Consider the following 17,099-nt stretch of genomic DNA (forward strand, 5'->3'; position numbering starts at 1 on the left):
ATAAGAGAATGAACAGATTGTTAAAAAAGAGTGATGACACACAACATCTTGCAATAAAGCTTTTTTTTATTTTTTGCAACTTTTTTAAATTTTAATCTCTGAAATGTTTGCAAATTTCATTTTTGGAATGGCTGCAAATCTTGCAAATTACTTAAGTGCTTTTTTTAAGAAAACAAAAGCAAATTTAGTGATTTTTTTTTCAAATTTTTGAAAATGGAAACTGTATTTTTTCAGGAAATTTTTGAAATTTAGAAAATATGAGGAATTTTTGCAAAATTTGGCAGTTTTTAAATTACATCTTTTTAAGATTTTGCAAATTTCTGAAATTTTAACATTTTTGAAAAATTTTGCAACAATTGAAATTTCATAAATTTTGTAAATTTATGAAACTCATGACATTACAAATTTTTCTATTCAAAATATATTAAATTTGTTTGAAACAAAAAACTTAGACATCACATGTATAATTTTATAAACACAAAAAAAACTTCTTGTTTAGCTTATTACCTTCTGGATTTTTACGATGTTTAGGATTTTATACACTTTTTTGTCTTTTTTTGTGAAGAAAACTTAGACTTTGTGGCTGCTGACTGTCTTTAATCCAGGTAAGCTGAGGTTAAACAGCTCCTTTGAAAGTAAAGGTTGAAGACCCCTGATCTAGTCTATAAGCGTCTTCTAACTTTGACCTTGATGATTATCTCTTGTTCTTTTACTTAGACTTTTCTTTGTTATCAGTCACTCTTTTGTCTTTCCTCCACTCCACATCCCCTCATCCCCTCATCCCCATCCTCCTCTCTCTCAGAGCGGCTGCAGAGTGGTTCCTGTGACTCCAAGCCCAGTGAGCAAAACTCCACCCTGCGGCGGGAACTCAAGCAGTTCTTCGGCTGGGTCCGCAAGCACGCGTACGGCTGCAGCGGGATGTCAATCAAACTGTACGATCAGTGGAGGGTGTGGCTGCAGAAAACAGACAAAACACGCAACCAGGTAGGTAAGCAGAATATCTCCCTCTCTCTTTCCACTGTCTCTCCTGAGCCTCTGCTGCAGTGAAGCCCAGAAATAATTCTCTGACCCTTCCTTTGTGAAGTCATGTGGTCAGCATTTTTACAAGCACAAAGAGGGCTGATTCCTCTTGAGCTGGCTGGCTCTGTGAGTCAGTCTGTTCTTTATGATAAAAGGTAAAAATATGCGGTTTTGACTTTACTGGCCCTGAAGTAGGTATGCTCTCAGTCATGCACTCTGATTTTATTACATATTTGAACAGTAAATACATCTGATCTTCATCTAAGAACCACAACAAAGAGATGAAACATGTAAATTTGATCAAAGCCTATTGAGCCCTTTCTGGTAAGTTTTTCTTTGGTTGTGAGAGGAATCTTTAAATAAAATCAATCCCATCTTGAATGGCAACCAGAGTCCCAGTTGCTTTGTGTTTTTGTGACTGTGTGATGAGTTAACATCCTTCAGTTTCAAACTCACAGGAGCCCTCTCTCCACCACACTCGATTAGCTCAGCAGTCTGCATGTTTTTGTGCTTTACAGGGAACACGTCGTCCCCTGAATGATGTCTTTGTTCTCTAGCCGTGACAGGTTCACATTGATTACCTTGAGAGAAAGGTAGCAGGGGGGAGGGGCTTACAAGCGACAGACTAAGAAAAAGGAAAGAGATGATGCAAAGGACAAAGAGGAAAAGAGGTTGAGAGAGTAGTGACAGCCAGACAAACAGAGCTATTATTGTGATGATGGTAGATAACAAGGTTTTTCCCCTTTAATTGATCCTTATATAAACCATCTGTTTTTGTCTCCCAGGTTTTACAAGAAGATAATTCATAGCATCTCCACTCAGGACCACTTTGAAGTTTATTCAAGAACAGATTACTGGCCTCATGGGTCCCTGACATGTGAGAGGTCCAACGCCTCTCCTGAAGGATACCGCAGCACTTGGCCATAAAATTTTAACTTTGGTTTATTGGGCCTGGGTGGGAGATAACCTGAGTGAGACAATACAGTCCTTTTCTGCTGTTTCTGTTGGCCCTCTGTCTGTTAGATCGGTTTGCAGTTACATTCAGTCCCACAGTAAATGCCAAATGGAGGCATGCTGTTTCTAACTTGTGAAGCAAGTTTAGCTCTGTGGTTATGTCATGTGTTACATGTTCAGAGTCCTTAAAGCTGGTAGACCAGGTTCAAACAGAATCCTCATTATCCCAACACTTTCCTCCAAGGTTTCTGACTTTGTCCACTTTCCTGTCCCCTAAATGAAAGCTATGGAGCCCAAAAACAATCTTATATGTATACCTTATATGAGATAATCGAGTTTATATTGTTGTACAATGTATCCTCTTAGACATTTCAGAGGAATTTGTGATGTATTAATTGCAAGTTAACTGTAGTTATTTCAAAAACTGCTGCTGCTGCTGTTGTTTTAGTAAATAAATAATTTAACAACACATTTTCACATGGTAAATAATGTAAGTATCTCCTTTTTGATTAAGCCAAATGAAATTTTTAATTCACACTGAAATTTAACCAAGATCAATCAGACATATAAACTTTTCAGCCTTGCTCCAGAAGCCTGTTTCTCTACTTCCAAAATAGCTTGCGGGTTATTTTTCATCCTCCAACTTATTCATGGGATTTTAGGTGCAGCTCAATAAAACAAAACCTGAAACGTAAACCACAGCTAGAGTTGCACCCGGCCAAAAACATGCAATGTAAACTAATCTTTTATTTTAGATTTTGCCATTCTTAAACTCATATCTGGTGTGTGATTAATTGAACCCCAAATGAAACAAAGAATCGCTATTTGTAACATGTAAATACTTTCCAGTGTCAACCAGATTTACTTTAAAGATATTTGAAGATATTTTTCTACTATTTATATTTTTCTTATCTGCATGAGATTACTTTAATAACGGCTCTAAAAAGTTCAATGTATAAAACAGTGAAAATATGTCTTGAAAAGTGTCTTTAATAAAAAAATAAACAATGTATAATCGAACAAAGATACTGAGTCAACCTCTGAGAGTTATTGAACCCTTAATGAACCCTTCGACTATTTACACATTTCATTATGTCATCACAAACACATGACTTTTTTTCCTTATTTAACTGCTGAGGCATGCATTAACATGAAGGCATGAGGACAGAAAGAAACACAGTGTCTGAATGTGAAAAGTCCCCTGGGTGGAGTAAGACTGCAGCAGCAAGCAGGGTGGGGCCAGAAGGGGTCGATAAGTGCAGCTGAGGAGTCCAAGATGGAAGCAGAGCCGAGTCGATTCATCACTGTGCTGCTGACAGGTGATGCGAGAGGGTGGCCACGGGCCTCCTGGGAGTCCCCTGTCAATCACACTCCTCAGAGTCATACTTAAAGTCCTGCATGATCTCACTCAGAGCTTCTTTGTTCTTGATGATCCTGGAAATAAGCAGTGAGTAAAAATTAGCGTAGTGAAAGAAAACTGTCTTCAAGAGGTTTATGATACTGGTGTGATTACAAAATAATCTGTGACATGAGGAGGGAAAACGGGAAGTCAAGCAGCAGACAGCAGGTTGATACTGAGTGAGTGGATGGGTCAGTAGGGATTGAGGAAACACAGTAAACTAAGGGGTGGTGAAAGCTGCTCTTACTCATGCTTGATCTCCTGAATCTTTTCCTGACAGTCCTCCTCCTCAGGGTGATCCTGGGCCCGCTGCCTGGCCAGCTGCAGTTTGGCTGTCTGTTGAGAAGCACATCAGATAAGATTTATGCAAACCATTCATCAGCAGAGGATGGAGGGAGACAGAGGAAGGACTCTGAGATAATAGGACTTTTATGACATTACTGGCAGAGAGGAAGTTGAGGTTCTTTTTTTGGAGGAGTGTAAAACTTCATAAATCCAGGACACACATCACCATGAATACCAGATGTATGAGCTGTGGCTCGTTCAAGAATTTCAGTATCAGGATTTTAACACCAAGGACAGCTTCAACTATTTGTCTAAACAACAACCAGAATCAAAGACAGGTTGTTACTTTTGTGTTCCTGACCTGAAACAGAACCAGCTCAGAATCACTGATATGTCACTGAATGATTTAAAGCGCTAAATAATTTGGTGTTTTGCACTAAAGTCCAATGGTTGCATATTTTTTTCTTTCCCTTGGTAAGTGTTCAGTTAAACCACTTGTGGTTCTAATTTCAAGAAATTCATATTTTTTTAAAAAGATAATTGAATATTTGACATTGATGGCCGCAGCATGTTTGCATCAGAAGTCTGCCCTCTTGTGGTGAAACTGTGGTGTGTACAGTTGTTAAACGAGGAGTCAGCACTCAAGTTGAGATACTTGTTAAACATTCTCAGAATGAAAATGTTTTTATTTCTCGTTCAAATTGACACTGAATCAGTACTTTATCAACACTTTGAATTGTCTGCTATCCTCAGTGACAGACTGATGATAGATGAATGGACAGATAGATATCTGCACTTAATATCTGTACTGAAAGGACAAGGCCAAAACATTTCCTGTGTTTAAAAAAATAAATTGACTCTTTTTTGGAAATCATGGACACCAAGTCTTCTGCTCTGTGGAGAAAAGGGATAGACGTGGCTTGTATCAGCACACAGTTCCAATGCCAGTATCAGTGACGGTATTAGGATGACAAAGTGCTACTGGTATAGCAAGCTTACCTATTCAGGTAGGTATCATTAATGCAGAACGACATTCACACATATGCTGCTCTTTTTGGGTAGAACCTTGCGTATTTTAGCAAGAAAAAGACACATTCAGGATTCTCACAACTCTAGAAATTTTCCTACCTTGAATATCAAAATAAAAAGCAGCAGTTCAAAACTGTTTGAGGATCACGGGGATCCTTTACATGCATTGTGCAATGAAGAAAAATAAGAGTGGAAAAACTATCAGATGATATCACATCACAAGGGCTACATTGTTAAATCAAAGAGGGTACATATCATCATTTAGAGAAACAACACTTTTTATTCAATTGTATACTTATTATCAAAAACACATCATTAGAGGTGTGTTTACATACCAGTTCAAGTTTCTGCTTCTCTTTGCTCTGCAGCTTTTCAATATGCTCAGAGAGGTCCGGACGGTCAAACTCATGATGTAGCTTTCCCTTGATTTCAAGCACTTCTGTGGAGATGCCACAGAAGGCCTGCGTTATCTCATGGACCAGCTGTCTGTAGTGATCGAAGTCATATTGGGGCCCTGTCCTCAAGTAGGCCTCGTGTCCTCTGGCAGTCAATCAGCAGCATTAACAACAACAACAAATACAGCCAAGTAGATGTGAATAAGAAAGTACAGGTCAGTTTTTGTTGACAAGAAGAAATGCAGATGTGAATTTACATTAAATATACACAAGTAATCTGTAATGGATGAAGTGGGTTGTAACAACATCCAGACTTACTCTTCAAACAGTCGATATGTCTCTACCCGCTCAGACTGAAGGTGATAAAACCTCTGGATCAGGGCTTTAAAGTCTGTAGGGACCTACAAGTGAGGGGATCAGGTTTAGAAAATTAACAAAGGCAATAATGAAAACATTTTTCAAAACTAATTTCAAGCTTTGCCGATACTAATACCTATGTTGTTACAATGTAACAAAGTAATAGATGACTAAACTTAAAAACAAAGTTAGGATTACATTCAAAACTCTGATTGCTAACACATCAGTAATAACTGATAAATAGTTTAACCAGAAAATAAAATTATCTGACTACTGATACTACTCCAAATAAAGTAGCATTTTACTATACCAGACAGCAACTATAGTCTTATCTACGCAGAAAACCTCTATACTTGTCCTGTCTGCTTTAATTATAATAGAGCTACATATTAAAGCAGCACATTATCCATCTTCATCAACACTAACTGAGTTAGCATTAGCTTTCCTTAGCTGAGCAAAGAGGAAGTGTTAGCTTTAGGCTGTAATATATCAAACTGTCGTAAAAAATGTCCAACACTTACCATGGTGTCCTACTAGAAGTGATTTTGATGTGTCTCTGTAGTTTAAAACATGTTTAAATACCCAATACAGCACTCTGTGTATGAATGTGTAACTGTGTATGAATCAGCGGACTGCTTACACTGTTAGCCGGAAGTGACGATATAGACTGGTGCACGTATCGACTTCAAAATAAAAGTTCTCGTGCGCATAAGGTCTTAGGGTCTTAGCCAATTGGTGAAAGCTGGACTGAATCTTTTTTAACTGAGATTTATTAATCAATTAGTTAGTTATCTTTCTTACTTACGTGTATGAAACTGTGTCAGTTTGTGCCCATCAAACTTTAACTACTGTGGAGCCAGATGTTTTTGTTGAAGTTTGAATGCACTTGAAAATATTCTGTTCTACCAATAAAACGTTTGGGTTCCTAGTCTTTATTTATTAGCTTAAGTGATATGCATTCATCTCCGATTTGCATAATAGTCAGGCTCACTCATTAATGCCTTTTGTTGCATTTATTCAAAAATACATTCCATAGTACTATGAAAAGCATGATGCTGGGCACACACACACACACACACACACACACACGCACACACACACACACACACACACACACACACACACACATACATACACACACACACACACACACACACACACACATATATATATATATATATATATATATATATATATATATATATATATATATATATATATATATATATATATATATATATATATATATATATATATATATATATATATATATATATATATATTCCCTATCTGACCACTCCACAAATTTGGAATAATTTATTAACATAGTTTAAAAATATAAACAAATGTATCTTCCATTATAATTTGGAACACAATGTATTTCTAATGTGAAAGGGGCTTCTATTTTTGCTTGGTGTGTATGTGGTTTTTAGAGCCTCAAGAGGACACTTCATGGACTGCAGATTTCAGCACTTTCAAATTGCCTTATACTTTAAGACCTGAGGTTTGCAGCTTGCTACAGAGTAAGAAAAAAACCGGAAATGATGCAACACACGTGACAAGCACACCTGCTCAAGTCAGACCTTTCAGTAAGACAAGAGTCTGAAACAGCTGTCACTGTGGCAAACCGTGATAGATACGAGAAAAAGATATAACACAGAGTCTTGGGATGCTCACTCTGTGATCCTTTTTGTGAATTCATTGATGTGTTTTGAATAGAATAGAATAGAATAGAACTGTATTTGTCATTGCAATAGGTACAATAAAATTGCAATGTTTGTAATGACAAAAATGTGAGGGGTTGTAAGTTATTAAAGTGGTTACAAATGGTAACCCAGCAAAGATTTTGATAGTCAATAACATTACAGTCAGCCAGGGCAAAAACAGGCTGGCGATGTACAGGTACTAGCCAAAGGTTACTATTTTGCTTGGCGTGAACATTTTAAACCCCAGATGATGTCTGTGAGTGTAAGTCCTGAAGCCTTGAAATCACAAAGTTGAGGCAGTTTAAGGCAGAACTGTAGAAATCTTCCATTTATTTCAACAGGAAAAAAATGTTTTAAAAAAATGACTTTTTTTTTTTTTTAAATGACAAAGGTCAGAAATGTGAAAAATACAACCACACATTTTCTGAACATAACAAAAGTTGAATGGTGAAAATCAGATAAAATGTGTATAAGAGAGACGAAAACTTATGGAAGAGTAAGCCAAAGAATAGTAAGAAAGCAAATAAAATAGCCTCTTGAGCAAAATGTAAACTTAAAAATACTTTTCATTCCAATCCTCTGTTGCCAAAACTCTTTAGCTTGTTGTGGGTCTTCCTCTTTACCATCCAACTTGTGAACATAAAGAAGTCTGTTACATGAACAGAGCGAAGATTGATGCTTCCACATCTAGATTTTATTTTAGGCTTTTGAACCAGTAGTTTAGTAAATAAAAATTACCATATGGTGCTCAGAGCAATGAATTCTCTACCTTTAAAAAAAAAAAAAAAAAAAAAAAAAAAAAAAAAAACAGGAAGAAAGAAAGAAAGAAATTAACAAATTCTTGGACCAAAACGGAGAAGAATGATTCAAAATGCCCAGTGCTACAGTTAAATCATATTACTATACTAACTGGACAAGGAGCTTCTTGTGCGGTACTTAGCTTTTGCAGATAGAGATTTTATATTGAAGCCCTGTCAATAAATGTAAACAGTGCTTATACCTAACTTGCCCAATGTGTATTTTGCTGTTTAAAAGTATCATTACAATATGGAGGAAAGAGGTCGTAGAGCTACTACTGTGCAGACGCGGGCACTCCTACGCCTTCAGTCTCCCTCCACCGCTCATTGGTCCATTCAGCATCTTCAGCACCACGCAGCTGAACAGCGACACTCAGCCATGCAGCCTTCATCAGATGAGGATGCCGAGCGGCGGGTACGCTGCCCATCACGGCTACTGTGACACTACTCGTCAGTTGTGTTTTGCCCGTCTTGATGCCATTGTTTCGTCATTCTGTCACAGATGTTGACAGTCGTTTTATTTTCTGCTAATTTTCTCCATCGTAAGTATCGGAAACGACCCGCCAGCGTCGTCTAACCCCGCAGGAGGAGGCTGTTTTTCCCGTCACAGATGCTCCCGTGTTTAGCTTATTTCACCGGCTTTCCCTCCCGTCGAGTCGGCAGGTATGACGGACAGTAATGCCGCTCCGGTCCCCGGCAAGAGCAGCAGCGTCTCATGTACAACAGTGCAGCCTCGACGAGCCTTAACACCCGACCACCGGGTCCCTCTGCCGGCGTCCCGGTGTCCGCCGGTCCCCCGACGCCTCTTATGACATGACAGCTCGGGCAAGGAAGAAGAGGATCAAAGGTTACGGGCTGGGGTCCGAGCAGGAGTGCAGACGGGCCGGATCCTTGAGAAAGGGGCACACGGGAACACTGCACTGTTTGTGGATACTCTAACACCTAAATCAAACATTCATGTGATACTTTTTATTCCCTGCAAGTTGAAGTCAGAGCGCGGGGTTAGCCCCAGATCTGCGTCGCTGGAGCGTTTGTGTATGGCAACAGGGGACAGAGAGGGACTCGACCTGGATCTAGTACCACTGCACCCATCTGTCCCCCATCCTAAAGCCTTACAGTCTCTCTGATTCGGGCCTGCAGAGTGGTAGCATCCACCTTTGCCTTACAGTTTCCTCTGATGCACGGCCTCATAGTTCTGGTTCTGGTCCAGTCCCGGTCAGCAGCGCTGCTCCACAGGCCTGCCAGGCTCACTTGGCTGCTCCTGACCATCACCTTTACCTGCACCGCCATGGGCTGCATCCAGAGTATAGCTTGTAACAAGTCCCGGATCAAAAGAGAGAACATCGTGGTGTACGACCTGTCTGCCACCATAGACCACTGCCCCACTGTCATCGAGGAGAGCTCTCCCATAGTTCTGCGATACAAGACGCCCTATTTCAAAGCCTCCGCGCGGATTGTGATGCCCCCAATCCCGCGCAACGAGACCTGGGTAGTGGGCTGGATCCAGGCGTGCACCCAGATGGAATTTTACAACACCTACGGAGACGTCGGCATGTGAGTTCACACCTCTGACACCTGCGTCCCCATAACATGTGACGTCAGATACAAAAATATGTGTGCACAGGGTGAGGGTCTATAACCAGAATCTCTCACACACCGTGACCACGCTTGTGCCTCGCACTGAGCTGCACAGAGGAGCATTTGTGCACGCAGCAGGTTAACTGTGCCTGTCAGCCTCCTTCATTCAAACGCCCACCGACAGATTCTGTTCCTGTGACTTTGGCACCTAAATAGAAAAGCTGCTATTAAAGGAGCTAAACAACAGTCGATGCTCTCACACTCAATAGAGACATGTCCTCCCCCACACCCCCTCTACACACACACACACACACACACACACACACACACACACACACACACACACACACACACACACACACACACACACACACACACACACACACACACACACACACTACAGTATTCTGTATGTTATCTGTACGGCCTGTGTGAGGGGGTGTTTAATCTGGCTGGGTTTAGGGAGTAGGTGGGTGTAGGGGTGAGAGGATAGGGTTTAGGGATGTGTTGTAGCAGTTTGGGCTTAAAAACGCAACACATAGATGGAAGGGGGCCACCAGATGACAAAAACTGCTGGGCACAACAAAGAGATGATGATAATCCTCTGCTGACACACTGAACCACTAGATATCATTTACAGGCGGCTGTTGTGGAGTCACCGCAGGCTTGAGATTTGTTTTGAAGCATGGCTGAATTTATCCTACCCTACCATTCTTCTAATTTTCCTCAATAAACTGATAAAAACACAAATTTTGATACCTTAGACAGGTAAATTTCAGATAACTTTTAATTCAAATGAGAACTACAGCAAAATCCCCAATTATTTGACAGCTCATTAGTTTCTATGAAAGATTTTATAAAATAATCTGAATGCAAAACATTCAAAGCACTGATATTTAGTAAAAGAAGAGACCATTTTTATTTTTTTATAAGCCACAGATGCATCTTTGCATTTTTATATTGGGAAAAACCCAACCCTTTAAGCTCTGGTCTCTTTTTGGGAGGTCTCAGCTCAAAAAATGACATAACTGAAAAGAGTATATCTCTGCATCTGCAAGGTCTATTTGAAGTATTCTGGTTTCATAATAAAGGGATTTTAGTGTTAAGAAAGAGTTAAGACAGACATATCTGAGAATCCGCAACTTTAAAATGCCAAAGATTTTTTATCGACAATCTAATGTCCATTTTGAATGATATATGGGAATACACCAGCAGATCATGTTTGAATAAAAAGCACTGACTAGTCCTTTAAGGGAAGCAAACATCAGTCAAACTCTTGTTCTGCTGGTCAGTTCTTTGGATTTTTAGCTCCTTAAGCATGTCACACCAGAAGTTTGCACTAGGGATTGTTGAAAACTGACATTGGTTGTTTTTGTTTGTTTTTGGTAGAAGTAAATAAAAAGAAAAAATGTCTTTGTTTCCATCTCACCCTGCTTGCTTCTCCTCCCAGGTCGAGCTGGGAGCTTCCTCAGCTCCGAGAAGGTCTGGTGAGAGCCATCAGCGACTCTGATGGTGTGAGCTACCCCTGGTATGGAAACACAACTGAGACAGTTACCATAGTGGGCCCCACCTCCAAGCCATCCCGTTTCATTGTTAGTATGAATGACAATTTTTATCCCAGCGTCACCTGGGCTGTGCCCGTCAGTGAATCCAACACACCCTTGCTGACAAACATTAAAAGGGACCAGAGCTTCACCACCTGGCTCGTGGCATTAAACACCACATCAAGGGAAAAGATCCTGCTCCACACCATCAAGTGGAGGATGAGGGTGGATATCGCTGTGGATCCATCCCTGCCTCTGGGCTCCAGGGCCAGGCTGGTGGGACGAGTGCACCAGGATCAGCCACGGGTGCTGACCCGCATGGAGCCTATCCCTCCCAACGCCATGGGGAGGCCCAACGCCAATGACGCCCAGGTCCTGATGTGGAGGCCGAGAAGAGGGCCTCCTCTTGTTGTCATACCACCCAAGTAGAATGTAAAGTGCATCTGTTTGGCTGTTTTTCTATAATGTTGTAGTGGCCCCTTTCTACTATCAAGCAAGATAATCAGAAGAAAAGAAACACAAACAAGGATCTATAAGCAGGCTGAGACTTGAAACATCAACGGCACAAATCATAGTTTTTTGTGTACAAAATCTTGAGGGGACAACTGCCTTAATTCCCCAAAGCTGCCTTTGACGATGCAGAAAGGTTGATGGTTTCTTCTTCTGGTGCTGTTGAGTAGGGTGACCAAGCGTCCTCTTTTGCCCGGACATGTCCACTTTTTACGTCCTGTCCGGGGTGTCCGGGCGGGTTTAATAAATTCACGAAAATGTCCGGTGTTCACTGTTTTTCATAGGACCATTACGCGCGTCCGTAAATTGACCGGCGCTTGCAAACAATACTATGATGCGCGTCACTTACCGAGAGGCTGCCTTGTGGGCAGGTCTGCTCTGCGCGTGCACACACACATAGAGAGTGAGAGGATCAGAGAGTAGGCGAGAGAGAGAGAGAGAGAGAGAGAGAGAGAGAGAGAGAGAGAGAGAGAGAGAGAGACATAGACGGAGAGCGGAGAAGACGGGGATGTTTAGACAGCGGAGCTGAATTGCACGGAAGATGCCTAAGCGTAGGTGCAGCTTCACAGATGAACTGCAAAAAAAAAATTTCCGACATACCGTTCCGATCGGGACAAGTGGGAGGCGGAGTGAACCATGTGCAAAGCTGGCACATATGTCTCAGTGTCCAATAAAGGTGCTGGAGATCTGAAAGCTCACATGGACACTGAAAAACATTAAAAAGCTGTGCGAGGTGAGAGTTCTTCTGCAAAGTTGACTGAGTTCTTTGTTAGACCTGGGCAAACATAGGTTGCTGTAAATGCAGCGGAGGGTGCAATGGCATTTCATATTGTAAAACACCACAACAGCTACAGGTCCATGGATTGCACCAGTGCCTTGCTAAAAAAAGACATTTCCTGACTCTGACATTGCTAAAAAGTTTAGTAGTGTTCGCACCAAGACTGAAGCCATTGTCAATGGTGTTATTAGGGATGGGTACCTTTCACATTTGAAACGATATGGTACTAATGCCTGGTACCTGGCAATCGGTACCGGTACTCAACGGTACAAATTTTCGGTACTTTTTTGTAGTTATGTGGTAAAAAATATCAATTTCTTTAACAATATTATATATATATATATATATATATATATACATATTTCAATTTAACATATATATCCTTCAGTATATACCCTTGCAATGCTGTGTTCATGTCCATCATGGAAAATCGACTATTCTTTCACTTCCTCACAGTCACAAGGATGTGTTCAGGTACCTAAACGTGGTACCTTTTGATTTTACATGAATCGGTACTCGGTACTTTTGACAGAATTTGGCCAGTACCTTTTGAAGTACCTGATTCGGTACCCATCCCTAGGTGTTATAGCCCCCCATTCTGTTGAAGTCACTCATGAAGCACTCAAAAAAATCCAGTACTGTGGTGTTTCCACAGACGGGAGTAGCCACGGGGCAGTGAAAATATTAAGAATATAAGAAGCCTGTCTGAATTTGTGCCTCGAGGCCAGTGCCGTTGTCCTCTTTTTTGGAAATCAAAATATGGTCACCCTACTGTTGAGCTGTTGGGTGTCACAGCCCTCAATCCAGCCCAGTGCAACTGAGCAAAACTTTCAAAATCCACCATTACTGCTGGGATGTAACAAAAAACCTGTACTGTAGCTTCTCAGGCCCAGAAATAAAAGACCCTGCTTAAGACGGTTCTTCAGCCTTAATGATGACAAAAAGCTGGCCTGCTCTGTACTGTAAAGTGACGTGTAAGAGTGAAACAAAGGAAAGATGACAGTGTTAATGTGTGAGACAGGAAACTGCTGGGGGGAAATCGTTACAGACAAAGACAAGTTTAAAATCACCTGAAGTGTTACTGGATGATCTGAGTGTAGTCAGAAGGCATGTGTGTTCCTGTTTGTGGTTGTGTGTTTTCTATAATGGGGCCCAAGGCAGGGTCCAGGCTTGCTGCTTTGTCACACCAGACTGCCTCAAACACACTCAAAACCAACATATACTCGTGGCCTCATGCTAAAGGGAAGGAAATTTTTCAAGTTGATATAAAAAGTGAAAGATTTTCAACATACCTGCATCCTCAGAGCTACTTTGCTTTTTACATATCAGTGAAAATATAGAAATATTGCTTTGGTGACATGAACAGACAGAGTTTGTGCAGTGAAAAGAGTTATAAATTATGCCCTGCAGCGGGACTTTTCTTTTGCAGTCACACATGGCCAGTTCATCCAAGCTGCAGAGCTTCTCTCTCCCTGCCTTTTGAAAGCCAGTGATGCCTGTGTTGATAACAGCTTTTTAAAAACCATGATTTTGTGTTTTACATGTCCCAGGTATTTAGATCAGTGAGGTACAAAAAAAAGGGGACGTTTTTATTTACAATTCATAAAATCAGTCTTCTTGTAGAGGCAGGAAAAGCTATTTACTGAATGGTGTTTAAGAGGAAAGTTTGATATGAAAGATAACATTATTTATGCTCCAATAGTTGCGCAAAATAGGAAAAAAGTCACCTCTGCTCCTCTATCTGTGTGTGATTTCTGCCTTCCAACCAGTTACAAGATAGGTGAAAGAAATGGCTTTAGACATCAAAACAACAAAAATGGCTTCACTTCCAGCTCCCTAAAGTCTGTCTTAAGAGTCAAAGACACTTCAAGCTAACTGCTAATATGCTTTACCGCTACCTTATTACAGACCATGTTCATCACCTTCTTTATCGATTGATCAAACCAACACTGCCATTCCTTGAGCCTTGCTAGCAGCATGGCTATATTCTACAGCAATATATATACATATTTTTTAACAACCATGCATCCCAGTTACTCAGGATAATTGACAGATCTTCCTTTTATATCTGTTTTTCTGGAAACTTCTTTAAAAAAAAAAAAATTCAAGTATCTGACATTAACAGCTGCTATTTTCCTTTGTTAGCATGCTCAGAAGCCCTGCTCAAATTCTGTGAAAATGTCATACTGTTGTATTATAGGCTCTAGACTGTACATTTTAAAAAAACTTCATTCATAAAACTGCAATTATCAGAAACTTATGAGACAACAAAAAGTGACCCTAAACAATACCAGGCTGTATTTTTACTTTTAGAAACAGAACTTATGACACATACGCAAACATTTGCTAATGTTAGCATTTAGCCATTTATATAAAACTGTAAGAAGGTAGCTAAAGGATCATATTACCAACTGGAAGTGTTACACAGCTAAATAGGAAAAGTGTTGGCTTGCATAATTCACAGCTTACATAAAGAACTGACAGCCAAAGAATTGTACTTTTATCTTGAAAGTTACTTAAAGAACATTATGTTAGCTGGGAAGCTGCTTGCATTAGCTGTTTTGAATTGGTAGCCAGTGGATCTTTAAAATATATTATGTTAAATATGACCCCTCACCCCTATGTTTACTAAAACTAAATTGTGCAACCATGAAGCAATCAAATGATAAAAAAAAATTACCCTAACATGACATAAACTTTGAACACAGAAATGCAACTTTAAAACTGCATTTGAGCCTCACTTGCTCACTAGACATCAGAGAAATATGGTTTAAATTCAAATGGAAATTTGTCAAAGCAAGGAGCACCACAGGGGGATATACATCACTTACATTGTAATGGGTGGAGGTAGAAATCCCAGGGGCAGATGACCTGCGAAAAGCAAGCCCAAACACTCTACAGGCTTCGATACAGATATAAATCAAAATATGGAGAAAATTACATATAAATATATATTTGTTGATCTTGTGTTTTTTTAATTATTATTTGGGTGAAGTGACCCTTTAAAGCTGTGTGCAGTATTTGGTTTACACATACATTCTCTTGTGCCATTATGATGTTTTACAGAATGTGTTTTTCTAATGAAGACTCACATATGGAAATGAAAAAGTGTGCAGCTTAAAGAGTATTTCACACATCATGATAAATATAAAAATGTTGCTTTGCATTTACAGAATCCTCTATGCGATGTATTTCTGTTTGTACACACTCAGCACACAGAGGGCCAGTAAAACAGGGTGTGCTGAAGTGCTGAGCTGGTCCACATGAGACAGAGATGAAGAGAGACGGGGGATGTAATCATGTCATCTTACCCATGCTGCTCATTACTCCTGGTGCAGACCAACCGAGCCTTCTCTCACACACACCATCACATAAACGTTTGCATACATTTACGAATGAAAGCGAACGGTTCTGTGACACACTCATCATGTAGAGGGAGCACAGACTGAACGCTTGAACATCATACTTTAGTGGCCATGACATATAGGCCTTTTTGGGGCAAACAGCAGCTGACAATCAGGGGAAACATCTGGAGCCGAACTTTAGAGTGGAACAGATGATCTTTAATAACTGAATTGAGGCTTTTTAGGTTGAAGCTGAATTAAAAATGTTCAAGTTGCCCCAATTAAGGTAAATTGTAGGCAAAAATTAATGTGCAAAAGTGGGCAGGAGAACTAGTGGAACAACACACAGCAGGGTAAAACTAACCTGTCTCATGACAGTCTAACCCCAGCTCATGTTCTCTATTGGTGGGTGAACACTCCAGCGCTTGGTTTATTCTGCAGAAATCAAAGGATCAAAATGAATACCTTTAAACTCAGTCTGTTGTGAGTATTAGGACCTCAAGTGTCTTTTACAATAACAGATGTGCCTGAGGAAAAAAGGGTACAGCGACACACAGCCCCTTCCGTATGAGGAGTGTGTTATTAATCCTGATGGTTTTGCTGACTGACCGGAGTCAAATGGAGTTATTGGTTTGTTATGACTGACTGGGTAAGGGTGTTTTACAGAGTTATAATGTAAGGATATAAAACTCTGGTGTGTTACAGTCCTTTCTCTCAGACTGTCTGGCTTTTGCATGCAGTGTTTTTAAATTCATTAAAACAAATGCTAAAAATAACTGTGTGAATTTATTCATTTTATGGAGTTTGCACATCCACGGCAACATGCCAGGTACTAAATTACACATGGCAGATGTGTCAGTGTGCAGAACTTTATCCAGAACAAGACATGGTGGGAATAAAATGATCAAATAACAGGCAGCTGAGAATGTTAAAGGTCCCATATTGTGCAAAAATCACTTTGTGAAATTTGTGGGTCTTTGGCTTTCCTCCCGGCCCACAAAATGTGATATCTAATGACAAAACCTGTACTTAGTAGTGCTTGTGTATATAAAATCCTGACCTAAAATGAACTGTTTGGATTTTGGGGATTTGCCGATGTAAGTGATTCCCTTTTTTGACCAATCAGGAGCAAGTCTGACCTGATTGGTCCACCAGAGCAGATACCCCCGAACCTCCTCCCCACTGCTGAAAAGAAATCCTCCGGCAGCAGGGAAGAGAATGCCAAAGTTGAAAAGCCATCACTGCTCTGTTTTTGGCTGTAAACAGCCACATAGTTCCATGCACAAGCTTCCCATCTCAGAAAAATTCAAGACCAAGTGGCTAGAGTTCATTTATCAAGAAATGTGCCAGCTACACTCAGTAAAACTGTGCCTGTGTGTGCTAGTCACTTCACGGCCGACTGC

At 40.3% G+C, this 17,099-nt stretch overlaps 3 protein-coding genes across 6 annotated transcripts in view; 2 read left to right on the forward strand and 1 right to left on the reverse strand.

Moving 5' to 3' along the window:
• The window catches only part of crlf1b (cytokine receptor-like factor 1b), an 83,264-nt gene extending 80,978 nt beyond the window's left edge, over positions 1–2,286 (forward strand). For 2 of the 4 annotated variants that reach the window (XM_074669231.1, XM_074669232.1), the window contains 2 exons: positions 803–984; positions 1,806–2,286. In XM_074669231.1, coding sequence (XP_074525332.1) covers positions 803–984; positions 1,806–1,829 — 206 coding nt within the window. In that variant the 3' untranslated portion in view covers positions 1,830–2,286. Of the gene's footprint in view, positions 1–802; positions 989–1,805 lie in introns of all 4 variants that reach the window. The other 2 variants (XM_074669233.1, XM_074669235.1) reach the window with 2 other exon arrangements.
• Positions 2,287–2,905: 619 nt separating this feature from the next.
• Positions 2,906–6,094, reverse strand: rex1bd (required for excision 1-B domain containing). The gene is made up of 5 exons (XM_074669236.1): positions 5,961–6,094; positions 5,401–5,483; positions 5,023–5,227; positions 3,621–3,709; positions 2,906–3,408 (listed from the first exon to the last, which is right to left on the reverse strand). The coding sequence occupies exons 1-5, from the start codon at positions 5,961–5,963 to the stop codon at positions 3,336–3,338; spliced, it is 453 nt and encodes a 150-aa protein (XP_074525337.1). The 5' UTR covers positions 5,964–6,094; the 3' UTR covers positions 2,906–3,335.
• Positions 6,095–8,312: 2,218 nt separating this feature from the next.
• fam78bb (family with sequence similarity 78 member Bb) lies at positions 8,313–11,735 on the forward strand. Its single transcript, XM_074668466.1, has 2 exons — positions 8,313–9,496; positions 10,971–11,735. The coding sequence occupies exons 1-2, from the start codon at positions 9,120–9,122 to the stop codon at positions 11,491–11,493; spliced, it is 900 nt and encodes a 299-aa protein (XP_074524567.1). The 5' UTR covers positions 8,313–9,119; the 3' UTR covers positions 11,494–11,735.
• Positions 11,736–17,099: the final 5,364 nt, after the last annotated feature.

The sequence above is a fragment of the Halichoeres trimaculatus genome, unplaced genomic scaffold, assembly GCF_033239565.1.
Source record: "Halichoeres trimaculatus isolate MK-OKI-2021-1 unplaced genomic scaffold, fHalTri1.1 fHalTri1_scaffold_4, whole genome shotgun sequence".
In the NCBI taxonomy this organism is placed as follows: domain Eukaryota; kingdom Metazoa; phylum Chordata; class Actinopteri; order Labriformes; family Labridae; genus Halichoeres; species Halichoeres trimaculatus.